Raw genomic sequence first — 27685 nt, forward strand, 5'->3', positions numbered from 1 at the left:
ATTATTTTGTGTTGAGTGACTCCTTTGAGTCGCTATATATGTTTCTCCTGTCATGAAAGATTGATCTTAAGTTTCAATGTGTCAAGGAAATAACATATTTGTACTGAATGGTAAGGATTTGTAGATATTTAGTCTTTAGTTGGACCAAGAGATATAAAGTGAAAAACTAAAAATAAGAGGAAAATAAATGAAAGGGAAGTAAAAGTATCTTGATTAGGAGAATAATACATATTTCTTATTGATAATTTTTTTTATTATTTCTCCATTTCATATAAATTAATGGAGAAAAAAATATTTCAACTTCAGTATGTAAAATATACGAGTTTTGTACTATGATTACAGTCTAAAGATATTATATGAAACTCATTTAAATAACATATTCTATAACATACTATATAGGATATTATTATCGGTTTGAGTTTGTGAAAGTATAAATTTCTAGATACGTGCAACATAGAATCTTGCAACTTCTTTCATGCTCCCACAATTTAAGGTTGTTATACTCTCTTCTTCTTTTTAATAAACTTATTAAAATAGCTTATACTAAGGATGTGTATTGTTGTTTACTAGAGATAGGAGTAATTTTAGGGGGCTCTAGCATATAAATTAAAAAACAATAAACGACGAAATAACAAGAAGCTAACTTAATTACAACATATAACTTAACAATAAATAATGAATTAAGATCATGTGACCGTATCCTTTATTACAGGGAAGTAGAAAAAATACATTATGAGCTTGATTTCACTATAATTTTGTTTTTGGTGGATGTACTATTCATAAGAATTAGGAAAAGATGATTAGCAAGTACATAATGTATTTTTTGAAAAGTGATACAAGATCACGAGAGAAGATGATTAAGGTGATTTACCGAAAATCCAATCTCACAATTCATAGTGAGATTAGAAGGTAACACTACCAGATTTACCAAATTACTCCTTCACTTATATTCATTTTTTCTTATTATGAAAAACCACATAATAAAAATTAGTAACACAAATAATAATTTACTATAGTTATAATAAAACATTACTACTTATAAAATTACTATTAAAAAGAAAAAAAGTCTCCACGTAAATAAATTATTTTTCACCTAATATATTAAATTTATTTTCACACAAAATATATTGTATTATTTATTTATTTTTTATTTTCAATCATTCAATAAAATTTGTAAAAATAGTTCTAAATCATTTATATATAATTTTATATTACGTATCACAATTGAGACATTTTGGTAATCTAACTTTTTTATCTATTAAATTTGTTGTTTAATTTGTCATATCAGTCAATTCAGTCACATACTCTCACTAACTTCTTTCTATAGTCCACTCTAAAATCACATCTGAATACCTTAACAGAAACAACATTAGCTTCACCCTCACATCCTTCTGATCTCTTCCTCTCTTTCTCCTTCTAATTCTTCCTCCCAAAAAAACACATTAAAAAATTCATATTTTAATCAAGTTAGATATTTTATTTAATATCATAGAAGATAATTTTGTTATAAGGGAATCATAAATTAGACAAGAAATACTTCAAAAATCTACTATATGCAAAGTATTTCACTGAAATTATTAAAAAAAATAAATGCTATAGTCCAAGTTGATATAAAAAAAAAATTGAATATTTTATACTAGAAAAAATATATAAATTTATTATTTTAAAATTTTAAATTGAAATAATATCAATCTTTATGTATGGTTGTTTTGAATTTCATTGATGTTAATCCCTAGTATGTTCGAGGAAATTTTTCCGAAAGACCTATCACAACTTCGAACAACACTGACATCAGAATAATGTTAGAAATTCAAGTGTGAGTCTAAGTCTCACATTGACCAGAAATGAGAAAATAGAGTATTATATAAGAATAAAGACCTATAAACCCATTATCTTAAGATTTTGGGTTAAGAATAGTGTCAGTGTACTGTATGGTTCGACTCAGGTTCTTCCACGATCTGCTGCGGGCGATTTGACATCTAAAGAAAACACAAGAAGTGAACTTGTAAATTGGAATTGAGTGACCAGTTGCTATGATTTGACTGTTCTTTTCTTGTTCTAACAGACATGGAATGTGACAAATTTCATTGGAATCGAAACTGATAGGTCCATGCATGATTAATTAACGGATATTCTTAATTACTACTAAGTATTGATTTGAGGAATAAACAACTCTTGATAAATTTATATCGTTGCTTTTAAACCTTTCTTGCTTAGCAAATAGAATGGTTTTCCTTAAGCATCACTTTCAATGTAAATTATTGGTTAGTTGACACTCAATGGGAACGGGTCAGATCAACACGTCTAAAATATTCTCTGAATATGTGTTATTTATTTTTGTGTAAAATTCCTCAACAACGATTCTTTCGCTTCAGTTGTTTTTGTTTAATTGATGAACAAATATACAAACTTTATGCCAATATAGATTTTTTGTATGTGAACAACAAAACATCCCTTTCTTACAATGATAAATAACGTTTTCACTGTGATTCCTTCATTAAAAAATAAGTGATAAGGATGTCCACGTAAAACTGGCATTTGTATCTTGAAGCTTTAATATTTATGAATAAGGTTCCACCATGCAAAAGCTTGTAACATTAACCACATGTCATAAATAATGCAGATATGGTCAACTTAACCCACCATTCACCACACTCCACAATTGTCCAATGGTGAAATTAATAACTTGATAAAATTTCACATGCTTATCAGCTTCTAGAATGGACACTTTGCAGTTAAATGCCAAAAACAAAATGCAGTTATTCTTTTTTTATACGAGATTACCTAATTTTAAAGGCATAAAAATATTTAAATGCAGTTGTTCAATTTCATAAATTATCATTAGGAAAGGTTCAAAAAGCAATCTAATTAAGGTTCAAGTTTAAACAGATTTTCAAACAATCACAACCTTTACATAAGAATATATAGTCACCATCACATACTGTTTGTGAAGATGGAAGATGATACACAAATTTGAGTGTTGAAAGGAGGATTATATTCTCACATATACATGAAGATTTGAGGGTATGGAAGGTGATTTTACAAGTCTATCCTTGATTTTGAATCCTCTCTTTAACTCACTATCTACAGTAATGAAAAAAATAATATTTAATAATAATACTAATTATTTATCATATAATATTTAATTAAAATTATTTTCAACCAATCAAATTATATTTTAAATTAATTAATCCAATTAATTTTTTTTCAAATTCTATTGAACTTTACTTTCAAATATTTTTACTTTCACCTCCAAATTTTCTAAAACTAAACGATACAAATTTTGTTTCCAAATTTTCTCAGATTCATTTATTCATTCACCTTCTTCGTATCCATGTTTAAAAGCAAAGATGCTCCAAACTTAGGGATCTAGAGCAAAGAATATGACAAAATTATGACAAAATTTTAGTATGTCATAAAGCAAGTTGAAAACATTACTTTATTTGAATTGACTCTACTAAAATCAATAATAAATAACATGGAAAGTGAGAGAAAAAAAGAATTTATACGGTAAATATAAACTTACTTTATTTAAAAACTTGATCAATTAAAAATGTTTTCTAACTCTTCAACTACGAGGTATGATCGAATTTTAAAAAAATAAAATATAAAAACAAGAATTTAGAGAGAACATCAGGAAAGATGAAAAAAAAACTTGTAAAAAACATAAAAAAATTTAATGACTAATTATTTTTTACCTCTAAAATTAATTTTTATTTAATATTGGTATATATTTTTTGAATTATAAGATTAAAATAAATGTAAATAATTAGTAAAAGAAACTATTTGAGAATATGTTTACACTATTGTTCTTTTACCCATTTATTGTTGGAAGACATAAATCGAACCAAATTGACATTGAATTAAATTATATAAAATAATAAGTTTATCAATTATTTTTTTTTGGTTTTTAAAATTGATCATTTAAATTAAACTAAATTATAACTTATAGGATAAAAACATTTAAAATAATATTTTGATCATTATAACAATTCAAACAAGTTAATTCATTCTAAACATTTAAAAATAATTAAAACCATTTTGTATAAATTTATTCATGCAAGGAATTACACCGTTGTCCCTCATCTTTATTTTGATTGTGTAGAGTTATAAGATTCGCAGAAAAAATACGCAATAAGAATTGAATCATTGTGTGAGTTGAGACATATTTTATTACAAACGTAGATACCTTCTCCATTCTATAAATATAGATTCACCCATTAATGAGAGGCAAACCACCCGATGAAGTTGCAGAAGGTTAAACACAGAAGCTCCATTAATGATCGAGGTTTGTTCATGGAGGCGACAGAAGAGAGTGAGCACATCACTCTTTCCTAGCATGCACCTTAGTTTCGTGCTAAAAGCTGTGTGCTTACTCTCTATCTGTCACCACTTTCTTTAACTTCTTATTCTCACTTACTTCGCCTTTTAACATCACTATCTTCAAGTTTTATGTCATTCATACTTCACTTTGGAAAATAACACCAACAACCAATATTTTTTTATTGAATATATATAAACATGTATATATATTGCTTTATCAGTTATAACAAAATATTATATAAATAGGACCTCTTAGTTTTTGTAAAAAGTAAATCTTAAATTTATATAGTGTTTGAGTTATTTTGAGAAACCGTTAGTTGTAATCTTTGTTATAAAGAATTCTTTTGTGGACATAGATCATGTTTTGTTAACACTTCAATTAAACCACGTTAAACTTTTGTGTATGTACTTGTTCTTCTTGCTCCTTTGTGTATATTTTGTGAGTTCCAACACTTGCGATTGTACTCTATTTTTGGTGTTGTTTGTGTGATGAAGCTTTATGACTAAATTTGTGAACTATTTCACAACAACACTAAAATTATATTTAAATATATTTTATGTCCTTCAACTTTTAGTGAAAATTGGGATTAATCTTTTTTGAAAATATTGAATCAATTTAGTCTCTCATTTTTAGAAATGTGTGAATTTAGTCCTTTCAAAACCAAAGTTTTTTAACTTTATTTAATGTTTTAAACATGTTTCTCAACAAACATTGGAGTGAGAGTGAAAATGTGTCAAACAATGTAAACAAACTAAAATACTATAATGAAATATGTTTGAAATGTCAGATAAACTTAATAAAATTTAGTTAAAAGGACTACACATATTCACAGAATTGAGAAACTAAATTGGTTGAAGATTTTCAAAAATGACTAATTTTAATTTTCACTAAAAGTTGAAATACAAAAACATATTTAATCCTATTTAAAATAAATATGTTCTCAATTAAGTGAATCTAATGATTTTTTCTAGTAGGGTCTTTCATGACCACCACTATACATACAATTTATTTCTTCAATTATACCCTTTTACTCTAAATGCAGTCTAATTATTTCTTTTTTGTTTGAAAAATATGAATTTGTATTTGGAAAATATATAAAACAATATTTAAAACTATAAAAATATAGAAATTTTGTTTAGAAAAAAGTTTTATTCATAAAAAAAAATATAAAAACAAAAATTTAAAATATAGCAAAATATCAAATTTTTTTAATTGAAATAAAAAATTTAAAATAGAAAAAGTACTCAAATTTATTAAATGTTTAGAAAAAATTTAAAAAAAAATAAAAATTTAAAAATATAGAATTTTTAATTTAAATTCATAAAATTTTGAAATAGAACAAATACATAAATTTATTTAAGAAATTTTATTTTAGAAGAAATATAAAAATCAAAATATAAAAAAAAGCAATTTAAGATATTTGAAAAAAATTAGATTATTTTTATTGTATTTAAATATGTAAATGTAAAAAAATATTTTTGAATTATGTTTAATCATTTTAAGTGTGAAGATGATGTTGTTTTTTAATTTTTTTTTCTGCAGATTTTTGAACTTTATTTTACATAGAACAATTGGAGTTTTTTTTTTTCTAACAAAGCAACACATTGTGCACAGTATTTAGTATTTACAGGTAGAGTATATGGTTTTGTTTCTATGTCACAACTCAGTCTCTCGGAATTCGGATTCTTAACTTCAATGTAGTTATTCTTCATCGAAAAACCAGTCGAAATTTGGTTCTTAGAAATCAAATTTTGAGCTGGATACCTTTTTTTTTTGTCCTTAAAATTGTTTTAAAAAAATTTATAATACTCAAATTTCTTAAAATTTCAAAAATTAAAATTAAAAAAATTGCATAAAAAGCTCCCGACATCTATTCTTATATTTGTTTTCTATTTTTTTTTTAAATAATTAATAATTTTCTAGTTATAAATTTCAATTAAAAGATTTGATGTTTTATTATATTCTTAAATGTTTTTATATATTTTTTCTAATTAAAACTTTATATTTTTATGGTTTTAAATGTTCATTTTTATATTTTTTTAGAATTAAAAAATATATTTTTCAAATAAAAAAAAATTGTGTCAACTTATAGAGGAAGAGGAAATAGAATGCATGGGTCTATTGTGATAATAAAGATATGAAAGAGTTTAACGTAGGAAATAGTTATTGGTTTTGACCATCATAGTTTGGTATCTTAAATGAGTTGGTTCTTTCAAACAAATAAATTTTGTTCTCATAATTTATATTTGTTTTGTGAAAAAAGTTATAAAAAGTTGTTATTGAAGATTACAAGTTAATTCATCTTCGATCAGACTTAATTTCATATGACCACGCTTTAAAAAATTATAACTTTTTCAATTTAAATCTTTTTTAAAACCTGGATTAACTTACAAATTTTAACATCTTTAGTCTTTGAATGGATAAAATAAAAATTATATTTTTATTTTTATTTTTTATTTTTATTCTTTTTCCTTTTTTTTCTATGTAGATCATTGATTTTTTTAAAGATAAATTAGTGATATATTAATTAATAATTTACACTAAACTATATAAAAAAGATAAAAAATGAAATAAAAAAATAAAAATCATAGTATCATTGTTTTCATAAAAATATATGTTTTTTTTATAATTTTTAGATATTTAAACATTTATTTATTATTATTTCCGATGTCTTATAAATTATAAATTAATTTTAGAGATCTATGTCTTAATTTAGGATTTAAATGAATATATATATATATATATATATATATATATATATATATATTCATAGTACAAGAATTGCTAATAGTCAAAGGAATGAGGTTAAACAAAGAAGAGAACTATAAATCCAACGGTTGGTTGTTGCGATGGTAGAAGGAGCAATTAAAAATCTCGTTGACCAACGAAATAATGTCCACACCACCGTTGCTGAGATCGGTTGCCGTCGCTGTGAGCGGCGGCTCCAGCAAGGGTAGCCGGCGAGCCGTGCAGTGGGCGGTGGATAATCTGGTCCCTCAAGCCGACAGGTTCATCTTAGTTCACGTTATCCCTCCAATCACTTCAATTGCCACACCAAGTATGTTCATCGCACCCCTCATTTTATCACATACCATTGGAAACTCGCTTTGGTAACTAAAATGCGTTGTTGTTGTTTTGGAATTCCTAATTCGCAGCTGAAGAGTATATTCCTGTTTCGGAAGCACACGCCGATGTCTTTGCAGCTTATGTGGACGATGTGAAGCAAAAATCTGAACAAATCTTCGTCCCGTTCAAAAAACTCTGCGGCTCAAACACTGTGAGTGCTTTATATCATATGCAAATGCACAATTTCTTAAGAAGTTGATGGCCTAAACAAGTTTTCCTATTTTAGTTAAAGTGTATTAGATGATTTTGTCTTATCTCAAACTTATTTTATTTATTTATATTTATTATTGTTATTTAAGTATTTATTAAAAAATTTATCGAAGATCTTATTGAATAAATAATTATATATAAGAATATCTACAGTGTTGTTTACTACTTGTTGTTATGGTCACAAAAATAAGTGAATTTTGTAAATGTTAGCATTGATCACATATCAATATTTAAAACTCTACACATTTCTCTTGGATTATCTGTGCATCATAACTTGGTTTTCTGGACTGTGCGAGTTTCAACTTGACATTCAAAAGGTGTTAAGCGAAGGTTAATGTGGAAATTTTGTAGATGGAAACAGTACTACTAGAAGATGACAACGTGGCAGAAGCACTTCTTAGCTTTATTTCTGAGTCCGGGGTCCAAACATTAGTGCTGGGTTCTGACTCCTCAAATTTTATAACAAGGTATTCGTTTCTAAATGTGAAAAATATAACATACACTTTTTAACACATTCTTTACATTAGTTAAAATTTGTTAGAAATTACAAAAACTCATATCATAAAGAAGAAGTGAGTTTAACCAAATTTTAGTTAATAGTAGAGACTGCTCTTAGAAGAGTATCTCTTTAGACTCTATCTTCTAAATATTGAAAGTGCAAAACCAAAATTTGTGATTTTTCTGTTTTGCCGACATTAGTCCATGTAAACTAATCTTACAAGAACGTGGTTGAAACTATAAATATTTTTTATTTTCTTTTTCTTTTATAACCGATGAACTTGATTCAAACACCCCGAATGCACCTATTATCTTTATGCAATTTAAAGTTTGGCTCTTGCATGCTAAATCTGTCACGTCAGCCTCAAGCTTTTGTTAGAAGTGCGTCTTAATTCATTTTTCTTGCAAACAGTTGATCAAAGACAGAGAATGGATCATAAAGTAATTCTGAGTAATGCCATTAAATTTCAGTTTTTCTTCTTCCAGGAAGCTAAAAGGACCTGGAATATCAACTACCAGCCTAAGATGTGCCCCAGACAGTTGTGATGTGTATGTTGTTGCTAGAGACAGAATTGTTTCGAAGTTGGCCGATCTGTCATCTTCACATTCTCGTGGTATGATTGTAGTTCTTGCATTTTGAGATTTTTGTTGTCTGCATCTGTGCTCTAATTATGTGGCCTTCTTATATTGGTTTTTGATAATGATTTCACAGAAGTAGGATCCTGAATAAAAATCTTAGTGAAAGAAGTTGTCTAGTTTCTGATTTTTATTTTTCCCTCCAACAGAGGCTAGCCCAAGTTACTTCATGTCTACTAAAGTAAATAAAGTAGACAATGAGGCTGGCATTGACAGAGAAATGTCGGGAATCAGTTCATCCACAACAGAGTCTAAAATCCTAAAGAATTTCAGATTTTTATCAATATCCGAGCATAGTTACATTGGTCTGCAAACATTTAGTCGCAGGGATTCTTTTGAAAATTCTATCAACAATGATAATCCAGAAAACTGTGGAGATGATATTGAAATGATTAGCCTCCACACTTTTGATTCCATTGCTTCTGCACAACGTGAACAGGTAACTTTCTTCTTTTTAGTCAACAGAATCCTCTGGAAGGTGTCACCCACAAATGACTTATTTTGTGGAAATGATATATATATTTTAATTTCCTAACATGGCCGTGGTGTTCATATGTTGTGTACTTATGCAGTTAGCCATGCAAGAAGAAGTAGAACGGCTGCAACTGGAGTTGCAAAGTACTATCGCCATGTACAAACAGGTTTGTCAAGAGCTGGTTCAAGCTCAAAACCAGGTGAGAGTTTGAAAATATTGTATTTATCTTGTTTGTTGAAGGGAATGCATATATTTTCTTTTATCCCCCTTCCACTTCCCCACGTTCTCAATACCTATACCAATGCCTACAAAGAATCCAACTTGAATAATCTGTTAAACGAAAATATAAACTATGTTCCCTAAGAGGATATAATGCTGCTTATCTTATCAACTATTTTTAAACATTAATTTTAGATGACTAAAGCCTGATCAAGACCCTTGAAGTCATCAAAATTAAAATTCAAAATGAACAAAAACCAAAACAAAAGTTATTGGTTTCAATTGTATTCAAACACAAAGCTTATACCCTCTTTAATTTCAATGAACTTTTTATTCAAAACTTTTCTTTTTTGAAAGCCAGGGCCATGTCTGTTTAATTGTGGCACAGTTGCAAAAATTGGTCTTAAATTGAATCTATGGTTTGGAGCTTGGCACTCCATGGTACCTATTCTCCAACCAGAGAAATTTATGCCTTAATGACTTGACCCTTTTTACTTGCGTGCCTTCACTTGCAGGCCCTTTTACTTTCTTCTGAATCTCTTGAAGAAACTAAAAGAGTGAATGCTTCCCTAAAAAGAGAGGAGGTTTTGAGAAAGATTGCTTCTGAAGAGAAAACTAAGTATTTAAAAGTCATGAAGGAACTTGAGGAGGCGAAAAATAAGTTTTCCAAAGAGTCCTATGAAAGACAGATGGCTGAACTTGATGTCCTTAAAGAATCAATAGAGAAACAGAGAATTGTTGATACATTGCTCTCAAATGACAGGAGATACAGAAAGTACACCATGGACGACATCAAGATAGCCACAAAATTCTTCTCTGAGGATTTGATGATTGGTGAAGGAGGATATGGGAAAGTTTACAAGTGTAATCTTGATCACACACCTGTAGCTGTAAAGGTTCTGCATCAGGATGCAATCAACAAGAAAGAGGAGTTTCTAAAAGAGGTCTTCCATGTGCTTGGTTTCTTCTTCTATTTGAAATTATTTATATTAGAGTGATATTCTGATACTTACAGAATTCTTTGGTGTCTCCTTCTGGTGAACTTCTTATCATATTTTAAATGCTAATGAATCTAGGGCAGGAATTGGTTTATAAAACTTACAAGTGCATGCTCAAGTATCCAAGTCCATTGTAAATATTTAAAATTGGCCATCCATCCCACTACCTATACTACAGGAAAAGTTGACAATCAACAGTTACACTTTGTTCTTTGTGTTCTGCAATTGAACCCGTGAAATTTTCTGATTTTATTGTAGATTGAATTCAATATTACAATGCTTCCGCTCTTTTTTGAATTCAATATTACAATGCTTCCTAAGAAATTTTCTGATTTACACTCCAGCTCTTTTTTGAATGCTTCCGCATTATAGGTTCCTTTTAAATATCTTAAAAGAATTCAATATTACAATGCTGCAATAACAAGAGAAAGCATGCATTTCTGAGTATCTGTAGTCTCCCATTTGTTTCAGGTTGAGATTCTTAGTCAACTACATCATCCTAATATGGTTTTGTTACTTGGAGCCTGTCCGGAGAATGGTTGCCTAGTTTATGAATACCTGGAAAATGGAAGTCTAGAAGACTATCTTCTCAACAAAAATAGAAAACCACCACTTCCATGGTTTTTTCGATTTCGCATAGTTTTTGAAATGGCTTGCGGGCTTTCATTCTTGCATAATTCGAAGCCAGAACCGATTGTACATCGAGATATAAAACCTGGCAACATTTTGTTAGACAGAAATTATGTGAGCAAAATTTCTGATGTTGGGCTGGCTAAACTCCTTATAGAAGTTCCTCCTGACAATATTACAGAGTACCGAGAATCAGTCCTTGCCGGCACTCTGCATTACATGGACCCAGAATATCAGAGAACTGGCACTGTGCGACCGAAATCAGATGTATATGCATTTGGAGTTATAACTCTTCAATTAATAACTGGTCGCCATGCACGTGGGCTCATTATGATTGTTGAAGATGCAATTAGAAATGGCTCCCTCCGTGATATTTTAGATGCATCAGCTGGAGATTGGCCATTGGATGAGACAATGGAATTGGCTCAAGTTGCCCTTAAATGCACAGCACTTAGATGCAGAGATAGACCAGAACTTGATACTGAAGTTCTTCCACTGCTCGAAAGATTTTCTAATGCGGCAAATGCCAGTGCAAGGATAGGAAGAAATAGTGTAAGTGCACCAAGCCAGTATTATTGTCCAATCCTTCAGGTATAAATCTGCACTTATATGATGAAAATTTGGTTGTTCTGTTTTTCATATCTCTATGTGATACACATCTTTTTTACGATATATCATTATTTCTTTTGCTGACTTGTAAGTACTGTAGGAAATCATGGATGATCCATATATTGCTGCGGATGGGTTCACTTATGAGTACAGAGCAATCAAGGCATGGATTAGCAGACACAATGTGTCACCCATGACAAAGCTTAAACTTCAGCATTCTGTGTTGACTCCGAACCATACTCTACGTTCTGCCATTCAAGAGTGGAAGTCAGGAGTCACCTTTTGATTAGTAATCACCAAGCAATGAAGATCTTACTTACTAGTTATTGTGGATCTCAATACAACCAACTTCTACTTGCAGCTTAAAACTGTCAGAATTTGAATTTTCCAGAAGTTTGTAAGATGGGTGACCAGATAGAGAGAAAAATATTGTAAAAGGTACATATGAAAAGTATATACTCTTGGAGAATTTAGCTGCACGTGCTGCTAAAGGGCTAATTGTTTTTAGTTTTTCATTTATCCCTGTATATAAACTTTCTAAAGCCATTGTATTTAGCCCAAAGAGAAAATGTTAGCTGCTCGTGCAGACTTCTTTCTTATACGGACATGTTGGACAAGAATGAAAAGTTATTGCTCACCAAATATTTAATATTCAGACAGTTTTCCATTATGAAAGCATTGAAGCTTGTTATAAATGTTATGATCACGATATAATGTAATTGCTATTTACTTTATGCTAAAGATGTTAATTATATGTCGTGGGAAATATTTGTAGTTGTAATTACATTTAGGCATTACGATGCAATGATATTATTCTTGTGATAGTCTAATTATTTTATACTTGCGCAATTGGAACGTATTGCTAACACTTAAAGAAAATGTTCGGTGAAGATCAAAGTGAATGACATTTTAATTGAAGTGTTTAATTAGAAAGCATATATATCAGCAAACACTAAGATTTTTCTGGTTGGTATGATTTCAATAAAAGGTAAGAGATAAAAATAAGGTGTGATATTTAGATACCTAAATAACTCCAAACACCTCCCTCCCTTGTCAAATCATTCGATAGTGGTGGTACATACAATATGACGGACGTTATAATCTTTTTTTTTTTAGTTTTCAAATAATAAGAATATCTCCAAATTTTTACCATATATATATATATATATATATATATATATATATATATATATATATATATATATATATATATATATATATATAATATTTGTTTAATTTTTGAATAATAAAACTCTAGTGCTCTGAGTGAAAAATCACTAGCCAGTATCCACAATCTTATCTTGTACAATTTGAACTTTAGTTCTCAGCACTGTATTGCTGCTATATTGCCACTGCATAGCAGAGTACTTTACCATGGCCTATCAGTCCCTTCAGCCTTTACATACATGTAATCATTTCTACATTTATTTCTACCTTCTGGGGGACTTGTGGAGCCAAAGGGGTGTGGCTGGGCATGTAATATCCATAAGCATCAATCATCTACTTGTGTAAATTCTAGAGCATTTGCATCAGGATCACGTGTAAAGATTGCTGGTCTTCCAGAACGACTAAGCGTGTAGGGAATATCTACAAAGCAGAAAATAACATAAGGCATAGTGTAAACAATGTTGAACCACAACACAAGTTGTGTTATTTAAAGAAGTAGTACCAGCTTTATCAAGGATTTCTTTCAGCTTGGAAACATCCCTGATTGCAATACATGTGTGACGATCTCGACCACCATGTTCCGGTCGTCCAGTTAAAGGGTCAGGATTTGGAAGCTCCATCAAATGAATCATCTCAGAGCCTACCCACAACCAAGCACCCCTGTATGGAAGCTTATCATTTGGCCTTGCTTCATTTATCTTCAGGCCTAAATTTCACTCATTTTAGTTATTCATTTACTTGCTTCTAGGTAAACACAATGTACTCAGAAAAATTAAGTTTGTGAAGCTGGCATACCTAGAACGTTTTGATAAAAGTCAAGGGATCTTTCAAGACTTTCACATAAAATTCCAACATGGTGCATATTAACGACCCCATAATCTGAAAAATAACAGCAACGTCAAAATAAAAAGCAACTCTGAAACACCTGAACAAAGTAGAAAAATGAACAATAACCAACTATATACCACTTTCTTCATTGATAGAGACTGATTCTTTGTCAACTACATCCCCTTCAACAGCGATCTGAGCTTTTATAGCCATGCTAGGAACATGCCATCTCCCTTTTCTGACACTAGCATGATAAAATTTGGACTGCAAGTTTGTAGTTGTGGGAGAAAGGCTAACATAATTCAACTGCATCCAAAAACAAGAGGATTAAAATTGGGTGTCTAGAATGACAGTAGATAATAACATTCCACTGAAGTGTAAATTAACAAAGTTCCCTGATGAGATATTGGTGAAATTCATTTTGGAACTAAGTGAATCCTTCTTTTCCCTGATCTGATTGAGAATTACCAACAAAAATATTATGCTTGTTTTTCATAACAGACATTTGATTGTGTTTACCACCATGATTATAGAATGGTAATTCAAATCATGAATCCTCATGCTAATTTTTGAACCACAAATATATTGTATAAACTATGTATAATTCTCATCGGAATAATTTTAGGCAAGAAAGTGATCGAAAATATCATGAAATAAAACATAATAAATAACTAAGTGGATGATTAGGCCTCTATTTCAGAAAAGAACCTGCAAACCTATGCAACAACAGAATGTAGTGCATAGAAGGAGTGGATGATGATGCGAAACCTTGTTTCAGAAGAACAAAGGCACATGGATAATCAAGGTTTGTCAGTATTGTTCATTATTTCCTTTTTATTTAATAATTTACGCTCATCACACTTGTCAGTTTTCCAGATTAGATGGTGAAAAAAAAACATAGACAATAATCAAATTGCTAAATCTTGTGATTTTGAATCACAGTAAATTACCCAAGTATCAAAAGATTCAAAGTCTATGTGACTTCCACATGATATGAATCATTGGCTAGCTAAACTGTATCCGATTGTGTGATTCAAATAGGGTAATGAGAGTCACAGGATTCTAATAACTAAGTTACCTCCAATAACAGAAAAGTACCTAAGAAACTAAAACGTGTCAAACAAATCAGGGAGGAGTCAGATGCTACGACCACTAATCAGTGATGATTTATTCCCAATCTGAAAAGGTGTGAGCTTGTAAATATTTTGCAACTAAAGAATTAAAAGACAATCTCACCAACTCCCCAATTTGGAACGACAAGTTTAAATTAAAACCCCTTGTGATGATCAATGAACACCAAACTTGATATCTTGCAAACAAAACAGAAAATCCCCCTATAAAAAGAGACAGAGCTTCCTGAACATAATGAATTCTAAAATCACCTTTTGGTTCAGAGGGGAGAGAAAGGATGGTGCTTTGAGAAGGGACGCCATTGAAGAGCAATAACTCATCAACTGGGGTGTCTTCTAATTTGACGTAACATTTGGAACCTCAAAAGTAATGAGTGGACACAGTACCCTTCCAAGCTTCAGGTGCTCCACAAATTTCAGGGTAAACACTGAACCCTGACCACTAATTTGGGTATGGAACACTATTGTAAAATCCAACGTAGTATAGACCCTTCTTTAAATAAGATAGAATAGGGAGAATATTCACAATTTTCAAAAGTACTCATTTTAAGTTTTTTTTTTTTTCCTTTTAACTTCTTCCAACTAGACTAAACTAAATACATGTACTAATACAAATTTGAATTATATATATATATATATATATATATATCACGTGTGGAGAGGGGATAGGGAAGAATTTTGAGATAATTGTTCTAGTTTATTTGAAAATTTGTTTTAGGTCTTTCAAACCTTTGAACTCTGGGAAAGAGATAGAGAGAGGGAGGAGAGGTCATGGAAGAGAATGAGAGGGATAGAAGACCACACATGTCAATAATTAAAAGGTCATATGTAAACAACTTCTTGAGTAAAGTTTTACTTGTGGGATGGTAATATAAAAATTTCTTCATTCTCAAACCTAACAAGTATATAAATTTTGTCCCACCCCATCCCCAAGAAACTCATCCTCGTAATTAAATATGTTTTTAGTCCCTTAATTTTCAATAAAATTTGAAATTAGTACATCTTTAAAATTTTGGTCTAATTTAGTCCTCTAACTTTAGAAAATATTTCGATTTAGCCATTTTAACCAAATTTTATTAATTTTATTTGACATTTTAGATGTGTTTTCGATTCACATTGAAAGTAAAAATGTGTCAAATGATGTAAACAACTCAACTACTTTCTTGAAACGTGTTTAAAACGAGTTTGGATTCTCTACTGATTTTTCTATGTTGTTTCTCTATTGTACTTTCAAAATACATCGATGGCCATTAATTTAAATAATTTAAACTTATCTTTAAAGTACCAAAACAATGTATTTTTAATACTCAGTAGAGGATAACACAACAAAACTCACAGAGAAATTGAACGCGTTAAAACGTGCCAAATAAATTTAACAAAATATGGTTAAAAAGACTAAATCAATATATTTTTAAAAGTTAGAGGACTAAATTGGGTCAAAGTTTCAAAGAGTGACTAATTACAAATTTTACTGAAATTTTAAAAGATTAAAAACATATTTAATCCTCACACTAAAAATTCATTTTCATTCCTAAACACAATGAGTATACAACTTTTATCACACCCTATCTCCAACGGGTAACAGGTATGCCGGTATATCCATACCCATATCTATTTTTTTATTATTCTAAATATCAATTAAATCATTTTTATAGAAAAAAATAAAAAAAACACAGCAAAGAAGTTGTGATATTATTAAAATATTCAATATTAAAATAATATATTATTTTATTCAAGATGTCCCATATTAATGAAAAAAAATGTGTGATTAAGGTTGTAAGAAAAAGTACCTTGAAGATCTATTTAAACCTTGAAGAACAATCCAAACAATTGAATAAGTAAGAAAAAAGTATATAACCAAAGAAATAAAAAGAAGGGTTACAAAATTAAAGACAAAGGAAACATTTTATATATATATATATATATATATATATATATATATATATATATATATATATATATATAAAGGTTTTTAGATTACATAATAAATTATGGATATTTTAGTAATTTAAACATGGACAGAACGATGATAAATATTGAGATATGAGGGACGAGGACAGATATGTACATACCCATCATGTCCTCATACCCAATTTAAATAATCACATATTATTCATATTCCTAATCATACCTACTCACAAAAAATATTCTCATCAAAATAGAACGAATTTAGATAATATCCGCTAAAACAAATTTATTTATCATTTCTATTTATGATAATATAAGACTAAAGTCCTAATTAACTTTATATTTAATAATTATTCTCTAATGTGAGTAAAACCCACTCACTTTCACTCCCTAGGTTATGTTCTTCTTAAAAATAATACCACTAATTTGTTTATTATTTCTACTTGAAAAATATCTGAATATTACATATTTTTATATTAAAAGTTAATTTAATTTATTTAACTTACACAGCTAAGATAAAATATTCTTCTTTTCTTCTACACAAAAAAAATACATATATTGCAGTATTTTTTATACCAAAACATGAAATTATATGAAATAAAGACTTAATTACTTCTTTCGTTCTAATTTTGGTTGAAAAAAAGTTATAATTAGATCAATATTTTTGTTTTTTTTTTCAAGGAAATTCCAATTTTAAAAAAATAATTAATTAAATCATCTTCGCGACATATTAATTCATAATTTTCTTTTTTCCCAAAACCTTATGTTGTCCAAGTGTGAATATGAGGTCCAGATCCGAAGGAGTGGTGTGCAGTATTATATGATGACCAATACTGTATTATTGCTGTTATACTGTCACTGCATAGCAGACTACTTTATCATGGCCTATTAGTCCCTTCAGCCTTTACATGTAACCATTTCTACATTTATTTCTTCCTTCTGGGGACTAATGGCGCCATAAGCATCAATCATCTACTTGTGTAAATTCTAGAGCATTTGCATCAGGATCACGTGTAAAGATTCTTGGTCTTCCAGAAGGACAAAGCGTGTAGGGAATACCTACAAAGCAGAAAATAACATAAGGCATAGTGTAAATAATGTTGAACCAGAAGTTATGTTATTCAGAGAAGTGGTTGTATTGTACCAGCTTTATCAAGAATTGCTTTCAGCTTGGAAACATCCCTGATTGCAATACATGTGTGACGATCTCGACCACCTTGTTCCGGTCGTCCAGTCAAAGGGTCAGGATTTGGAAGCTCCATCAAATGAATCATCTCAGAGCCTACCCACAACCAAACACCCCTCACCTCATCATTTGGTCTTGCTTCATTTATCTTCAGGCCTAAATTTCACTCATTTTAGTTATTCATATACTTGCTTCTAGGGAAACACAATGTACACAGTAGATTTAAGTTTGTGAAGCTGGCATACCGAGAACGTTTTGATAAAAGTCAATGGATCTTTCAAGATTTTCACATAAAATTCCAACATGGTGCATACCAACGACCCCATAATCTGAAAGATAATAGCAACGTCAAAATAAAAGCAACTCTGAAACACTGAACAAAGCAGAAAAATGAATAATAACCAACTAAATACCACTTTCTTCATTGATAGAGACTGATTCTTTGTCAACTACATCCCCTTCAACAGCTGCCTGGGCTTTCTGATCGAGAATTACCAACAAAAATATTATTTTTGTTTTTCTTACAAGATGTATGTTAAGAAATAGAATTTAAACTTAACTCAATCTCACAAAATCGACTTGTAAAATGAGATTTATACTCACATATATACTCTAAATTTACCTTATCTCTAGTCAGCATAAGGATAAAAATCATTATAAATTCATTGTGTTAAATTTTTGGGTTGGAGTTGGTGTTAATTTCTTGTGTATGGGTTGTGCTTATGTCTTATTGATGTTTTACCACCAAGATTATAGGATGACAATTCAAATCATGAATCTTCATGCTAATTTTTGAACCACAAATATTGTGAAGGTACTCATTATTGAAGAGAAGATAGTTGGGCATTCAAGTATGAATCTAAGTCTGATATTAAGTAAAAATGAAAAAGTTAAGCATTATATAAGAATGAAGACCTATCAATTTATTGTCTCATGATTTTAGGTTGAAGGTGGTGTTAATTCCTTGTGTGTGAGCTTGATTCATATTTTCATTAATGTTTTAGATCTCCACTAATCCTCTTTCGAAATTATGATCTCTCTCCAAATAGTATATATAACTAATATTATATAAATTATGTATATTTATCACATGAATAATTTTAGACAAGAAAATAAACGTAAGTAAAACACAATATTGTTAAGTTTTTCAATAATAGAAGGAGTGAACAATGATGCCAAACCTAGTTTCAGAAGAATAAAGGCATATGAATAATCAAGGTTTGTCAGTTTTCTTGATAAGAAATGGGGAAAGAAAACATAGAAAACCAGCATATTGCTAAATCTTGTGATATTGAATCACAGTAAATTACCCAAGTATCATAAGATTCAAAGTCTATGTGACTTTCACATGATATGAATCAATGGCAAGCTAAATTGTATCAGACTGTGTAATTCAAATTGGGAAATGAGAATCACAGGATTCTAATAACTGTGTTACCTCCAATAATGGAAAAGCACCTAAGAAACTGAAACAATCAGGAGAAAGGGAGAGTCAGATGCTACCAATATAGTGATAATTTATTCCCAATCTGAAAAGATGTCAACTTGTAAATATTTTGCAACCAAAGAACTAGAAGACAATCTCACCAACTTCCCATTTTGGAACAACAAGTTTAAACCAAAACCCTTTTGATGATTACTGGACCCCAAACTTGACATCTTGTAAGTAAACAAAAACAGAAAAAGAAAAACCCTATAAAAAGAGACAGAGATTCCTGAACATCGTGAATTCCAAAATCACCTTTTGGTTGAGAGGGGAGAGAAAGGAAGGTGCTTTGAGAAGCGACGCCATTGCAGAGCAACAATTCTTCAACTGGGGTGTCTTCAAATTTAACGTATCATTTGGAAATTCATATGAGTGGACTTCCAAGCTTCAATAGCTCCACAAATTTCAGGGTAAACACTGAACCACTAATTTGGGTATGGAACACTATTGCAAAATCCATCATAGTATGGACCCTTCTGTAAATAAGATAGAATAGGGGGAATATTCACAATTTGCAAAACTACTGATTTTTTAAGTTTTCTTTTTCTTCTTCCTACTAAAGTATATACATATACTAGTACAAATTTTTTTGGTGAATAAAATATGAGGGTTTCATTATTGAAAAACATAATTATCAGTAATAATGAAGCATTGCTTTATAAATAAACTTATTATTTTATTGCTATTATTTTATAGGCCTTGAGTTTAATTATATATTTTTTTATTTACATTTGTTTAAACTTTATTTTATTCAAATGATATTTTTAAATTTAAGATTTTATCATTTTCTTTTTTAAAGATGGTGTTAAATTTATGGCTTAAATACCTTTTTGTCCTGATTTTCGTAGTGTTTGTTGCGAATGGTTCTCATTTTCACATAATGTTTTAAATAGTCCTCATTTTCCGAATGTTTAGAATGATCCTCATTTTCGCAGTTCGTGTTTTATTTGATCCTTTTCTGTAACGCCGTTTAAATCATTAACGGAACATTGTACATGTGACACGATTTGTATTAGGGTGTATTACGTGTACGGTACAGGTGACTTAATTAGATATTTGGGGATAAATAAGTGAGCTAGGGTTTTGGTAGGGAATGTCTTGGGCAGTTGGTGAGTTTTGGCAATCTTGTTCCTCCATTCCCAATTGGTATTGCTGCAGTCTTCTTCTTCATGCAATCCCATTATATAAGTATGTTACGGTCCCAATCTTCTTCCTTTACCTCTGGTTGTAATCGTTGGAGGCAACCGTGTTGTATCACTTCGTGCACTATTGGTGGTTCAACGAGAAACGAATTAACCCCGATTTGCAGTTGCAAAGAAATGGCTGCTTTGAGGATGGCAAGAACTCCAAAGAATATTGGTAGAAAATTTTTTGGGTATTTTTGGTTTATTGATTCACAAAGTGGTGGTTCTAATAATGTGGGCTGCAACTTTTTCAATTGGTGGTGTTGATGAAAAGGATGTCATCATCATGACACAAATGAGGCAGATTAATGATTTGGAAAGGAAAAGGATGTCCACTTCAATTTCACCTTCCATTTCAACATCACTATTCAGACCACTGACATCCCCAATCTCTACTTCAGCAGCCTCTGCATGGGTCTCTACTTCACCACCGTGGTGGACAATAACATTGAACCTATCATCACTCATTGCCTTAAAGTAAATTAAACAGATAAAAAAGATGTTCGACAAACAAACCAACTAAAATAATACCTCCACTGAACCCCACCTACAGACACAAACTACACAAAATCATGGAAGTAATTTAGAAACCATGCAGAACATCACAACAATCGAAAGACAAACAAACCCAAAAACAGAATTACGAAAACCCTAACCCACGAGCAAACACAACCCAGAAAACCCTGAATCCACTTACCACTTACCTCGTTGATGATGATTAACTAGAAAATTGAAATGAAGAGTGCAACTGCAATCCAATGATGAAATGGCAAGTATTAGCTGTTTCCTCTACAAATCTGAACTCAAGAAAGACGAAGATAAAGAAATTTCCCTAATTGCAAAATTTCCCCTAAATTGAAAAATTAACGTTAATTAGTCACTTGTACAATACACGTAACACACCCTAATACAAACCGTGTCACCTGTACAATGTTCCGTGTTAGATAAGTTATATTGATAATAATTATTCTTTAACCAATTTGTCCATTGATTTAGTTTAGAATTGAGCAGGTTATTTTGTTTTCTTTTAGAATGAACTATTCTTTGTGCTCCAAAAAAAGAATCCTTTATTTCATTTTTCACCAAAAAAAAATTATTATATTGAAAAAGAAGTCTTAACTTATATATGTTTATGTTAATAATTCGGGTTTGTAACAAATTTAAAAATACATATGGTTGTGACAAAAAGGAGACATCAAAATAATTATGTGAATTCGCGGCGTTACAGAAAAGGACCAAATAAAACACGAATTGCGAGAATGAGGACAATTCTAAACATTCGGTAAAAATGAAGACCATTTAAAACATTATGTGAAAATGAGGACCATCCGCAACAAACACTACGAAAATGAGGACCAAAAAGGTATTTAAGCCTAAATTAAATTAAAGAGCTTATAAATAAAAAATAATAATTATTAAAACTTGATATTATGAGTATTAAGCACTGTTAATATGTTAATTACTAATTTATATGGTTACCTTTAAGTTAATTTCGTGAACACAACATTATTTGGTTGCTAAATTAGAATAATTTATTTTAAGAGTTTTTAATTTATAAGTTATAAGCTACCTATTTAATTTTTAGTTTGTAGTTTATTTAAATTTTTTTAAGATTATTTACTGTATCTTAATATATTTATTATTAATAATTTTGTATTACATGAAATTACTTATTTCAATTTCATATAAACTACTCACACTAATCATAAAAAAAATAAAAATATTATTTTATTTAAAAGTATAACATAAATTTAAATAGGTTTAATTAATCGTAAGGTACCCAGTTTGGTACTAGAGTGTCAAATTGGTATCCGCTTTTAAAAAAGTGTCAATTGCATCCCAACTTTTGAAAATTGCTTCAATTAGGTCCCTTTCAGACAGAGTTGACTAACGCCGTTAGTCAACGTGCCACGTGTCAATATGTGGTTTTTCTGATTTTTTTTTTTAAAAAAAATTATTTTTTTTTTAAAAAAAAATTATTTTTTTTTAATTTTAATTTTTAATTTTAATTATTTTTTTAAGAAAATTAAAAATGTCACGTGTCAAGTCCCTGTGTGTGACACGTGGCATTGTCAGTGCCACGTGGCATTGTAATGCCACGTGTCAGTGTCACTAACAGATGTCATTGTGATGATTTCGATTTAGTCCCCATTTATGTTTTTTCGTTTCAATTTAGTACCTACTTATGTGTATTTGATTCAATTTTGACCTAATAGTTTTTAATAATTAAAATATTTTTTAATAAAATTAAAAGTAATTAAGTATAAAAGTTTAAAAAAAATTAAGTATTTGATATTTATATTAAAATTTAGTGGTAAAAGTCATTTCAGTACTTATAAATAGCATAACATTCATACAAATAATAAATTTGGTCTGAAATTGAGAGAAACATTATAAATATTAGTACTTAATTTTGTAAAAATATTTATACTTAATTATTTTTAAAGTTATAAAAAATGGATTGCAAAAATATTTTAATTATTAAAAAAAAATTGGGACAAAATTGAATCAGATACACATACTTAGGTACTAAATTGAAACAAAAAGACATATGTGGAGACCAAATCGAAATCAACACAATGACATCTAATAGTGACACTGACACGTGGCATTACAATGCCACGTGGCACTGACAATGCCACGTGTCACACACAGGGACTTGACACGTGGCATTTTTAATTTTTTTTTTAAATTAAAAAAAAAAATTAAAATTAAAAAAAAAATAATTTTTTTTAAAAAAAAATCAAAAAAATCATAGATTGACACGTGGCACGTTGACTAACGGCGTTAGTCAACTCTGTCTGAAAGGGACCTAATTGAAGCAATTTTCAAAAGTTGGGATGCAATTGACACTTTTTTAAAAGCGGGTACCAATTTGACACTCTAGTACCAAACTGGGAACATTACGATTAATTAAACCATTTAAATATTTAGGTTGGATTATGATTCAATTCACTTAATCTATGTCTCATCATAATTGATGACACGTGAAACAATAATTACAACAATAAAGAATAAAAACATAACCAAAAGTTAGTCTTTAAAAAAAAATGAACATAAAGAACAAAAAGTTAGCTTTGGTGATAGATATACGTGGTCAACCACCTCAATGATAAGCACAACAAAAGTATGCATGTGACTCTAACAACATCCTTACAAATGAAATTAATTTGAATAATGGTTTGACTTATTTTTAATATTTTATTAGTGAGGAAGAATAATACATTATTTTATGTAATTTTTTAGTATAATCATATTATCACGTGTTGCGCGTCATGTTCAATTGTTGGCCAAGTATTTTTTTTTTCGTAATTTGATTTGCTTATTATAACGCGAAAAGAAAATGGTTTTGAAGGTTAATCATGATTTATGAATACCTCAACGAACATAGTTTATTTTTGTCAAAGTCAAATGTTTTCACAACTATGTGGTGTGAAAGTAGTAATTCATATAATATGAGTGTTTGAAACAATTCAAAGTTCAAACTATTTTTGGGAATAACATTCAAAGTTTAACCACCACTTTGATTCACCTCTCCACACGCAACTAAGGAGTGGGGTGGAACTAAATTAAACTAAATAGCTTACATAGATAAAATAAGTTTTCAATTTTTTTAAAAGTTCATTTAAATAAAAATGGCATGCTTTGTATATCTTTAAAAATTTTACTACTTTTAAATCAAAGTAGCATAAGTTACCATCACAAGTGTGTTATCTAATGATATTCTAATTTCAATACATTTTTCAAAATTTAAAAAAATTGTTATGCCTCCAAAATATATTAAATACGTTTCACTTGATTGCCTTTTATTATTCATAATTTTGACAACATTGTTAATGAATAACCAATGTAATGCGTGTTTTATAATTCAGTATACTACGAACACTGTTTAAAGGATTCTGCATTATATTAAATTATATGTCATTTTGAGATAATATATTATTTAACATTTAAGTAATGTGTAATCTATAATGATTGATAATGACCATTATTTTAAATACGTGTGTATTTTTAGTGCACATATCTTATTATCAATTTCACTCTTTATCAATATAATTTTTTTTTTAGATTTTATAATTATTGTAATCTTTAATAATTTTTTTATTTTAATAAATACAGGAATTAATTTTTATTTTCAAAGAAAAAATAAAGGTGGACATGTATTTCCAGCTAGTTTAATTAAATGAAGTACCATTCACAACTTAAAGATATTCAGTATAAAGTTTGATTATATATAAAATATTGTGTTAACAAAGTTCGTTTATTCAGTCTAAAGTTTGGAAATGAATTTTTCAATTAAAAAAATTAAGTTTGTACCCACCTTTCGCCTTTAAATGCATTTTTCCATTTAGTTATATTTTTGTTTCTTTAATCTGAAACCATATTTTCTATCACTAGTATACTATTTAAAAAATTATTCATTCGAACATAATTTATAAGTTTATGTATCTAACTGTCATTTCTTCTAAGTATACATTCATAATTTGTTAAGTTTCTCCGTTTTTTTCTAATTATTTTTTAGAAAAAATAAAGTAAAAAAAAATTCATTATTGTATGTTTTTAAGTGGATAATGTTTTGTTGTTTGAATTTAATCTAAACACATTAATAGTATAAAGATTTCACATACAACCATATATATTCCTATACTTAGGGATGGCAAAAATACCCGTGCCCGCGGATATCCGCGGATAAAATCCGCGACGGATAGTTACTACCCGCGGGTATTTATTACCCGCGGGTAGCGGGTAACGGGTATTTTAATACCCGGTTATAAACGGGTCGGGTACGGGTATCATACTATCCGTACCCGCGGGTACCCGTTATCCGCAAAAAATTAAAATTAATATTTAATTTATATTTTATTAAGTTAAATTTAATTAAAATTAGAAGTAACAGTATATTTTATTATGTCAAATTTAATTATAATTATAATTATAATTTAATTTAATTTAATTTATATTTTATTGTTATAATTTTATATTAAAAAATTTATAAAATTCATATTTTTTTAAATATTTGCGGGTATCGGGTATCCACGGGTACCCGCGGGTTTTAAAAATATCCGCGGGTATTTTTTAAGCGGATACCCGGCGGGTAAACGGGCGGGTAACGGGCGGATTTTTTTTTAGCGGGTCGGGTACGGGTATCATACTATCCGTGCCCGACCCGACCCGTTGCCATCCCTACCTATACTACTGGTAGTTTTGATAATGACTGCTTTTAAAGTTTATAAATGATTGATATTATGATAATGTTTTCAAACATAAAAATTAAATTCCTACTTTTATTATTCTCAAACTTTAAAATATTTCCAGTTTAAAAAAAATTGAGAGTAGTTTAAACATGTAGTCCAACTATAAATTTTCTATCAATAAAATTTCTTGCTTCATTGTAAAAATATATTTTCTACCGTCGCATTTGTAATTTTTTTCGTTTAATTTACATAAAAATAATTTTTATAATACGTGGACAATTGTTATAAATTGTTAGTATTTAAATTTGATGTATTTAATACGTAAAAGATATAATAAGATGTAGAAACTGATTTAAACTGAAATAACGTCAAAGCTAATGGACGGTTACCAACCAAACCGTGTGTGACTGCGTACACAATCAAGGTCCAATTAATGATTTTCTTCTTCTTGTTTTCGTTTTACATATGTCGTTAAACAAAATGCACTCATATAATAAATTATTCATTATATTTTGTTTTTTGTATTTTTCTAAAATTCATTCCTTTAAACAATTAAAGTATCTAACCATATGTTAAATATTTTACCCTAATTAATAAAGTTGTCTGCAGATTAATAGCTTAGTCGAAATGAATAATTATAACTTAATATTTTTCTCATAACGCTATATCGGATATGCTAATAATTTAGTCGAATAATTTATTAGAGTAAATAATATCTTAACATAGATATTTATCTGACTAGATATTAATTTATCAAAAGCGGTTTATTCAACTAACTAATAATTTATTTAAAATAAATTATGCAAGTAAGTAATAATTTAATTGAAATGATTTCTGAATAATTAATATGCTAATAGTTGAATTTAAATAATGTATACGTATAAATAATAAATTTAATATGAATTATATCATAAAAAATTGATCAACAATATAATATTATTTTAACTTTTATCAAAATAAGATATTTTGAGCATTAACAAGAAGACCAGTTCAATCAATACAAAGAAAAATGATCAAGAAAGCTTCGACAAAAGGTTAATGTTTTATCTATATAATGAAGTGACTGTATGAGTCATTCTTTCCAAGTAAATATTTAAGTTTTGTAGATTAAAAATTATAAAAAAGTGAAATTTTAGAAGCTTAAAAGGAGAAAAATGATAAAATTTTAATAAACAACACTAAGCCTATGTTTATTTCTATAATTTAATTACGGATGATGATATTTTGATCATTTTTTACTCACTTTTAATCTACATCTTTAATCACCCTTCAATTATTTATTTTAATATTTTTTAGTTATGTAATGTGATAATCTAAGGACGTGAATTAAAAGTGAGTCAAATATCATTATCTTTTATTGTAGCAGAAGATGAAAATGCATGTGTCTATCGTGTTTGCATAAGGTAATTTAGGATGATTTACAAATTGCAATGATGAATTTTGGAGAGTGTGAGAGAGAGTTATTTTCTCTAAAGTAAGAAGATTTAAGTGGAAAGTCAACTTATCATCCATATAATTACCATTTTTCTTTGTATTTTAACTTTTTTTAACTTTTCACTTTTATAATAAATTTGAATTAATTGGATTTTAATTTTAAATATTTTTTTACACAATTGTATAAAAATAATATTAATTATACAAAAATTAATTATTGAAACTGTAATTAGTTAGCGTTTTACTTAAATGGTAGATTAGTCACTTTTTAATTAGCTAAAATTTACATTTATGTTTAGGTTAAATCAGTTAATACAATTTTTGTTAAAGTATTAAAAATTCGTAGATCTAATACATGCTTGGAGTGTTATTTGAGCATCACACAAATAATGTTCTTATCAAATCTCAATGTGGACAATTACATTTAAACTATTTTCATCGA

General features: G+C 29.0%; 3 protein-coding genes across 5 annotated transcripts; 1 reads left to right on the forward strand and 2 right to left on the reverse strand.

Moving 5' to 3' along the window:
• Nucleotides 1-4237: 4237 nt before the first annotated feature.
• LOC114178082 (U-box domain-containing protein 34-like) lies at nt 4238-12380 on the forward strand. 2 transcript variants are annotated; one of them, XM_028063780.1, is made up of 10 exons: nt 4238-4288; nt 7181-7382; nt 7480-7601; nt 8012-8127; nt 8630-8772; nt 8944-9233; nt 9367-9468; nt 10004-10432; nt 10958-11707; nt 11826-12380. In XM_028063780.1, exons 1-10 carry the CDS (start codon nt 4280-4282, stop codon nt 12009-12011), a joined length of 2349 nt encoding a protein of 782 aa, XP_027919581.1. In that variant the 5' UTR covers nt 4238-4279; the 3' UTR covers nt 12012-12380. The 2 variants fall into 2 exon arrangements, with proteins under 2 accessions (XP_027919581.1, XP_027919582.1); XM_028063781.1 differs by having other exon boundaries at nt 8645-8772.
• A 576-nt stretch (nt 12381-12956) lies between these two features.
• Nucleotides 12957-15327, reverse strand: LOC114176412. Its single transcript, XM_028061455.1, has 5 exons — nt 15103-15327; nt 13858-14026; nt 13688-13771; nt 13395-13598; nt 12957-13312 (listed from the first exon to the last, which is right to left on the reverse strand). The coding sequence occupies exons 1-5, from the start codon at nt 15169-15171 to the stop codon at nt 13218-13220; spliced, it is 621 nt and encodes a 206-aa protein (XP_027917256.1). The 5' UTR covers nt 15172-15327; the 3' UTR covers nt 12957-13217.
• A 2223-nt stretch (nt 15328-17550) lies between these two features.
• On the reverse strand, nt 17551-19885 carry LOC114176287. 2 transcript variants are annotated; one of them, XM_028061270.1, is made up of 5 exons: nt 19686-19885; nt 18358-18424; nt 18190-18273; nt 17903-18100; nt 17551-17786 (listed from the first exon to the last, which is right to left on the reverse strand). In XM_028061270.1, exons 1-5 carry the CDS (start codon nt 19734-19736, stop codon nt 17746-17748), a joined length of 441 nt encoding a protein of 146 aa, XP_027917071.1. In that variant the 5' UTR covers nt 19737-19885; the 3' UTR covers nt 17551-17745. The 2 variants fall into 2 exon arrangements, with proteins under 2 accessions (XP_027917071.1, XP_027917070.1); XM_028061269.1 differs by having other exon boundaries at nt 17551-17817.
• Between the last annotated feature and the right edge of the window lie 7800 nt (nt 19886-27685).

This window comes from Vigna unguiculata, chromosome 3, assembly GCF_004118075.2.
Source record: "Vigna unguiculata cultivar IT97K-499-35 chromosome 3, ASM411807v1, whole genome shotgun sequence".
Classification (NCBI taxonomy): Eukaryota; Viridiplantae; Streptophyta; class Magnoliopsida; order Fabales; family Fabaceae; genus Vigna; species Vigna unguiculata.